General features: G+C 51.7%; 1 protein-coding gene across 1 annotated transcript; it reads left to right on the top strand.

The window, feature by feature from the left end:
- Positions 1–2,389: 2,389 nt before the first annotated feature.
- Positions 2,390–3,522, top strand: LOC122393310 (triosephosphate isomerase-like). The gene has a single exon (XM_043389223.1). The coding sequence runs from the start codon at positions 2,546–2,548 to the stop codon at positions 3,287–3,289; it is 744 nt and encodes a 247-aa protein (XP_043245158.1). The 5' UTR covers positions 2,390–2,545; the 3' UTR covers positions 3,290–3,522.
- Positions 3,523–7,001: the final 3,479 nt, after the last annotated feature.

Raw genomic sequence — 7,001 nt, 5'->3', positions numbered from 1 at the left:
TCCTGACCATCTAGCGCCCTCGGCTCACCTTCAGCGCCCTTCTGTCTGCGACTCTGCTCGGCGCCCTTCTGATCTGTCGGCGCCCTTCTCGCCCTTCAGCGCTCTCCTGGCCTGTCGGCATCCTCTTCACATTCGGCGCCCTCCAGGCAGACCTGTCAGCGCCCTCCTGACCTGGCAGCGCCTATCGTATTATAGCACCCTCCTCACCGTACAGTGCCCTCCTGACCTGTCGCCATCCTCCTCACTGTATAGCGGCCTCCTAACCATACAAAGCCCTCCAGACCGGCGCCCTCTACGTTCAGCGCCCTCCTGACAAGTCGGTGCCCTTTTCACCGTAGACGGCCCTCCTGATCTGTCGGCACCCTCCTGACCGTACATCGCCTTCCTCACCTTGTCCGCACCCTTCTTTTCATACATTGTCTTCCTGACCTGTCAGCGCCCTCTTCACTCGTATAGTGCCCTTCTCATCGTACAGCATCCTCCTCACCATGGGCGCCCTCCTGATCTGTCGGCGCTCTCCCCACCATACAGCGCCCTGCTGCCTTGTCGGTGCCCTCTTCACGGACAGCGTTCTCCAAATCTGTCGCAGCCCTTATCGCCGTGCAGTGCCCTCCTGACCTGTCAGCACCCTCCTCGCCTGTCGGCGACATCTTCGCGTTCAGCGCCGTCCTGACCAGCCCGCGCCTTTTGCAACGCATAGCGCCCTCATCACCATGCATCGCCCTCCCGACCAGTCAGCGTCGCCGTTCATCGTACAGCGCCCTCCTGACCTGTCGGCGCCCTCCTCACAACACATCGCCCTTCTGACCGGTTAGCGTTCTCCTCACCATGCAGACAATGCAACACTTTACAATTAGGAAAGCGTTAAGTAGCCGTTGCTTAACCCTCGCCGGCACAGGCCATTTTGCGTCATTCGACGACACAAGAGGTTGGTACGACCACTCCCCCCCCCCTCGTGTTTGGCCCCTGATTGAGCTAGAGCTTCGCGGAAAAACGAGCGTGTTGCCCGTCACGAGAGGAAGCCGATGATATCCAATTTTAAGATCCTAGGTCATCGGGTGACCTTCCAGGTCAGGTCAATGACCCGAAAATCGGGAAAATCGGGGCCCTAGAAAGTCGTAAAGTGTGGCTGCTATGGAGTTCTCCGGGGTGCTGATCACGAATATCGTGTTAGTTTTGATCAGAGATGATGTCTTTAAGCATTTAGACCAGATCGGGTCAGGTCAGGTCAGGTCAACCGGTAGGGGTCGTGACGGGTATTCGTAATACGTGCCAACCGACTCTGACAGCTTCGTAACATGTCACGAAGGCACCAAAACTACTTCGTAAATGTTCAAATGGCTGTTAAATTCGAAATCAGCTCCAAAAACTAGCCTAGAAACATGTAAAACTCGAAAAAGTGAACCGAAGTCACCAAAGGTCAATGACCTGACCTGACCTTCAGGTGACCTTTTGACATCCACCCTAATGCATAGGAGCAACATCAAATCACATGTTTGAACGTTTGAAACCACGAAAAGCTTGCAAACGCGCGGCTAATGCGAGCCGACATACGCCGAATCGCTATTCCGGCCAAACATGGTCTCGGAAAGTAGGTCACAGGTCAAAGGTCATTTGGGTCAGGGTCATGAAATTTTCAGGTTAGGTGTACAATTGATCAATGCGAGGGTACTGAAAGTTTCGTCGCGATCGGCCGCTTTTTACGCGAGTTATTCGCGAAAAACCTTAGGGGGAAGGCCAGCTGACAAGTGTACGCTCCCGTGACGTCACGGGTAATGTTAAACAGTCGGGCGCCCGGCACATAGGAAAGCTCGGGATGACAGCCCCCTGAAAGAGGTCCCAAACGAGTTGCAGTGCGCATATTTTCAACTCACTGCGCCATGTATGGATTAATAATTTGCTACCAAATCATAGATACCAAATCCTTGTATGGAGGAAAGGAAAGGAACATAGAGCGTGCGTACCCACCGTAGTATTTTTATACCCATAACATATAAAAAATATAAGTGAAAAAAGCAGTTATCTCATAAGCCATCACTGAAACAATTAGATCAAAGCGATGGAATATTATTGGTTTGACCTTGAATCGTTAGAGGTCAAACAAGTTCGAGCATCTTTTGTATAGCTTGCGTCATTTTTAGGGGTGGATGGAGAGCTTCGTCCTACACTTTCGTGGGATAAATTATTCCGTAGTATGAAAATATATGAAAATAAAACTGGTTTATTTTAGCTGACTTAAATTCTTTTAGCATATTTCTGCTAAATTCTTACTAAAATAATTATAAGAAGAAGAGCAATGGTAAGCAAAGCATCGACTAAGTTCATGGCACTTATATATGCGTCATCAAATGACAAAACTCGAGCCGAACAGTTTCGATAAGACAGCAGAGTTTGGCCATCGTCGGTAATCCCGGAGCTCGAGCGGAAGCTGTCTGTTTTTCCTGTTATTTTTCGGCCGCTGGCGTCTGACTTTGGTGGCGACCGCAGTGCAAATTTTCAGTTTTTGATATTCAATTCAGCGTGGTTCATATATACAACGGCCACAATGCCTCGCAAGTTTTTCGTGGGTGGAAACTGGAAGATGAATGGGGACAAGAAAAGCATTGACGGAATCTGCGACTTTTTGAAGAAGGGTCCTCTCGACAAGAATGTGGAGATCGTCGTTGGAGTTCCATCAGTTTACCTGGAGTATGCTAAATCCAAGGTTCCTGCTGGTGTTTTGTGTGCTGCCCAAAACTGTTACAAGGAGCCAAAGGGTGCATTCACTGGTGAGATCAGCCCAGAGATGCTCAAGGATATCGGCATTGAGTGGGTAATCCTTGGACATTCTGAACGCAGAAATGTGTTTGGTGAGACAGATGAACTGATTGCTGAAAAGTGCAAGCATGCTCTTGACACTGGTTTGAAGGTCATCCTGTGCTGTGGAGAAAAGCTGGAAGAGAGGGAAGCTGGTAAAACAGAGGAAGTGGTGGTCCGTCAACTGACTGCCTGTGCAAAGAAGATAAAGGACTGGACTCATGTTGTTGTGGCCTATGAGCCAGTTTGGGCTATTGGCACGGGAAAAACAGCCACCCCTGCTCAGGCCCAGGAAGTCCATGCCCAGATCAGGAACTGGATGAAGGAAAAGATCAACCCTGGTGTTGCTGACAACACAAGAATCCTGTATGGAGGCTCTGTCACAGCTGACAACTGCAGGGACCTGGCCAAGCAGCCAGATGTTGATGGATCTCTGGTTGGAGGAGCTTCCCTGAAGCCTGACTTTGTGAAGATTGTGAATGCTGCAAAGTAGTTTGCTGAGTGGGTTTGCTGAGGCTGCTAAGCAGCAAGTGGGCTGGCTTTGTGGCATGCAGGGCAACAAGATGCAGGAATGGTTAAAAATTCAATGTTTGCTGTATTCATTTTGAGGGATACCTCTAGTCTGTCTCAATAAGAAACACAACTTGTGATATCCTGCCATGCTCTATGAACTACATGTTAGCTATTTGTGGTCAAATATATTGTGGCTCAACAGCTGCATTGGAACATGCATGTTTTGAAGAATGTGTGCTGTGTGTTTCGAACAAAAATAGCTATGATTTGACATAAGTGCTGGTGCAAATCGAAAGGATTGGCAAATGATTATCGAACAGTAACTGGAAATTCGTCAATGTTGGTAGGTGGCGCTGGCATCGAGCTTGGAGTATGCTGCCATCTACTACACGGGCCGATCCCCGGCGACCAAACAGGGTTGGCTCACGTGCCCTGATGGCTGATGGCTGAGGATTTCCGCAAGGGCGCTGCCAAGGGGAGGGCCCGGGTCCGTACCTAGTCCCTCGCTGTTATAGGCAGGTAAGGTGGATCTCAACGGTTTGAAATGGATAATTCGCGTAAAGTGATCCAAAGTTTCAGTATAACCTCGTCCTTACCCTCGCCCGCATTGGCGCTTTCACAGCGGCTAATGTACAGTCTGTCTTAAAAGTACCGCGCAAAGTGACGGTGAATCCATCAAGCCTGACCTGACCGAGGAAGGGCCTGCTATAATTTGAAAGTCACCGAACCAATGGAGCTGGGGAATGGACGAGGATGTCCATTGCTTCGGTGACTCAAATTTGGCAGTCCTTCATCGATCAGGCTTGATGGATCCACCGTCACTTTGCGCGGTACTTTTAAGACAGACTGTACAGGTCAGGTAGGGGGTGAAGGGGCGCGGGTGTCGATTATATACTTCCAGCCATTCGGCCTCTGATGGGAGCTGCTAAAAAGGAGCGCTTTGCCCGTGACGAAAGGAAGCTAATGGAATTGAACTGCATGATCCTAAGGCGATCCAAAGTCATTCGTTGACCTTCCAGGTCTTGTAAATGATCCGATTCTCGTGAAAATCATGACTTCTTGAAACTTCTTGAGAGGTTTTTAAAGATGATTTGGAATCCTGATTTTACGTCAAGCAGTTGTTATTGCGAAAATAAAAGGTAAATTTGTGCATTATAGGGTTGCCCGGGTCAACCAGCAGGCACCCCGCCGTGCTTTTTATTTAGCAGGTGCTAAGGTACCTTCACCGTCATCTCCGCAGGTGTTGACTTTCTTGAGATCCGGGTTAGGTTATAAACCTGACTCGAAAGGTACCGTGATTTGCTACGAAAAGTAAATACTTTCGGCTTTGCCTGGTCACTAGCAACACGCTCGCTTTTTCACGATGCTCTAGCTCTGTGAGGGGCCGAGCGGTTGGGGGAGGAGGGCTAGAATCCCCCCCCCTTCCCCTCCTGTTAGGTACCTATACGTTAGTCACCTGAGAAAACGCCAATACGGGAGAGTCAACGGACCCAAATCAGGGAAGAGCCCGTCCATTTTTGCATCAAACCAATGCAGATAGGTTAAAAGGTGATTTGTTTGTTTAATCCGCTTACAAACTGGTAAAAAAGGTTACCGATTTGATTGCTTCTAAGCTATACGTTTAGAGCGGCGAGGAACGCTCTGAGGCCAGCGCTGGGACCTCACCGGTCAGACTGGACCCTCGTTAGTATGTAGGTATAGGGCCCTTAGAGGTCCGCATAGGGTCCTTGGATGTCCTCAGTAACCGGTCCCAGTAAACATGACGACGTCGGCCCGACGTCGGCCCAACGTCGGTTCAACCTCGGCCCGACATCGGCTGGACATCGGATATGCCCGCATGTTCCGACGTCTAGCCGAAGTCCAGCCGACGTCGGGCCGAGATCGTTTGCCAAGGTTGACGAGACCGTTTTTCGTTGGACCGACGGGGCCGACGTCGGCATGTTTATTGGGACAACGCGCCAAAAACATCAACCGGCGGCGGGATTCGAGCCCCCCAGTCGCCGACGTCGGCATGTTTACTGGGACAACACGCCAAAAGCATCCACCGGCGATGGGATTCGAAACCCATCCCATTCAAACGCGAGGTTAGGGCACTAACCACTACACCACACAACCAGCTAACGAATATGGTTTGTTTTGTTGTGTTATGCCCTTTCGGTCTGACAAGACCATTTCAGAGCCGGAAGGATCATAGGATGGAGACATTGGTCTTCTTGGCGAGCACCCTGGGTCCAGTTCATAGTAGAGTCCCTGGTCCCATTGCTGTTACGTGACACTTATTGGAAAGGGCGACCCCACAATGGATTCATATAGCCACTCTTACACACCTGCACCAACGTTTCCCAAAGTGTCCCTTTGATCTTTGGCAAAGTGACACTTGCCGACTGGCCTTTCTATATGAACTAGGCCCGGCCCTGGTGAGTTGCCGGGGCTGAGCCTGACCAAAGGATAGGCCGAGCAGCCCCCAAGCACTCGAGTGCTTGGGGGGAGCCGGGTGCGGTGATCACCGCACCCGGCTACCGGCGAGCTCGGCTTACGGGCAATCCCAAATGGGATAAAGTTTCCCGTCCAGTCCGGATCAGGGGGTTGCGGCGTGGAGGAAGATTTGAGTTTCCTGAGGATATTTTGAATACAGAGGCTCTTTATAAAACATGAAACATGTATTTTATGTTATTTTAACGGTCAAAACAGCGGCCGATGTCGGTCCGACGTCGTCCCGACGTCGGCCCGACGTCGGCTGGACCTCAGCAATTGATCTCGGTCCGACGTCGGCCCGACGTCGGCTGCACCTCGGCTGGACGTCGGAACATGCGGGCATATCCGACATCCAGCCCACGTCGTGCCGAGGTTGGACCGACGTCGGGCCGACGTCGGCATGCCGGTGCCGAGTTGCCGACGTCACCCCGACGTCGGCCGACGTCGGCATGTTTACTGGGGTGCTGCCCTTTGGGAGGTGCACGGGGCCTGCGTGGCCGGTGGCGCCATCAGACCAAGCATCAGACGCACAGTGGAGTGACCAGCAAGATGTGCCTGCGGGACCCTCCCCCAGAGACCAGTGTAAGGCCCCAGTATAGCCGCCAGCGTTGGTCCTTAGGCGCCTGTGTGGAGAGGTTCACAGAGACCGACGTGACGCTTCAAAGGCCTGCGTGGTTAAGTCTCAGAAGTCTGCCTAGGGAACTCAGAGATCGACACGGGCTGACCTGCGTGAGGCTCTGCCGGCCATGGCCTGGCTGGGCCCTCAGGAGTCAATAAAGCCATCATAGGGTGGCCGACGTGGAGGCTTCACAATCACCCGAGAACATCAGAGACCATCGTAGGGATATAATCCAGGCCCAAAGCCGGGCCCTAAGATACTCATTGGGTCGCAAGAGGCCAGCGTTGGGCACTGGGGGGAGGGAGGGGGGAAGGGGGACTTAATAACGGCAATCGTATGAGGTGGGCTCAGGCATGACCCCCAGGGCTAACTTCCAGATCTAGCATGTGACCTTGACGTGCACTTACTACATCTCTCAATTCCGTTCCATAGCGACCGCCGACCTCAGTCCTCTACTGACACGGACCCTATTAGTCTCTCAGATCTGATATGGGCCCGGCCAGGCTGTCACGGAAGCATTCAGAATTTGCTTGTATGTATGTATTTACGATCATGGGCGATCCATCCATGGCGTGGCGAGACCTAGCATGTACCGGAT

Source organism: Amphibalanus amphitrite, unplaced genomic scaffold, assembly GCF_019059575.1.
Source record: "Amphibalanus amphitrite isolate SeventyFive unplaced genomic scaffold, NRLGWU_Aamphi_draft 000529F_arrow, whole genome shotgun sequence".
NCBI classification, from domain to species: domain Eukaryota; kingdom Metazoa; phylum Arthropoda; class Thecostraca; order Balanomorpha; family Balanidae; genus Amphibalanus; species Amphibalanus amphitrite.
The sequence above is the reverse complement of the archived record's forward strand: the minus strand, read 5'-3'. Positions and strand labels throughout refer to the sequence as shown.

Bases quoted from the DNA above. Each gene is read 5' to 3' on its own strand.
- LOC122393310 (XM_043389223.1), top strand. From the start codon at position 2,546: ATGCCTCGCAAGTTTTTCGTGGGTGGAAACTGGAAGATGAATGGGGAC.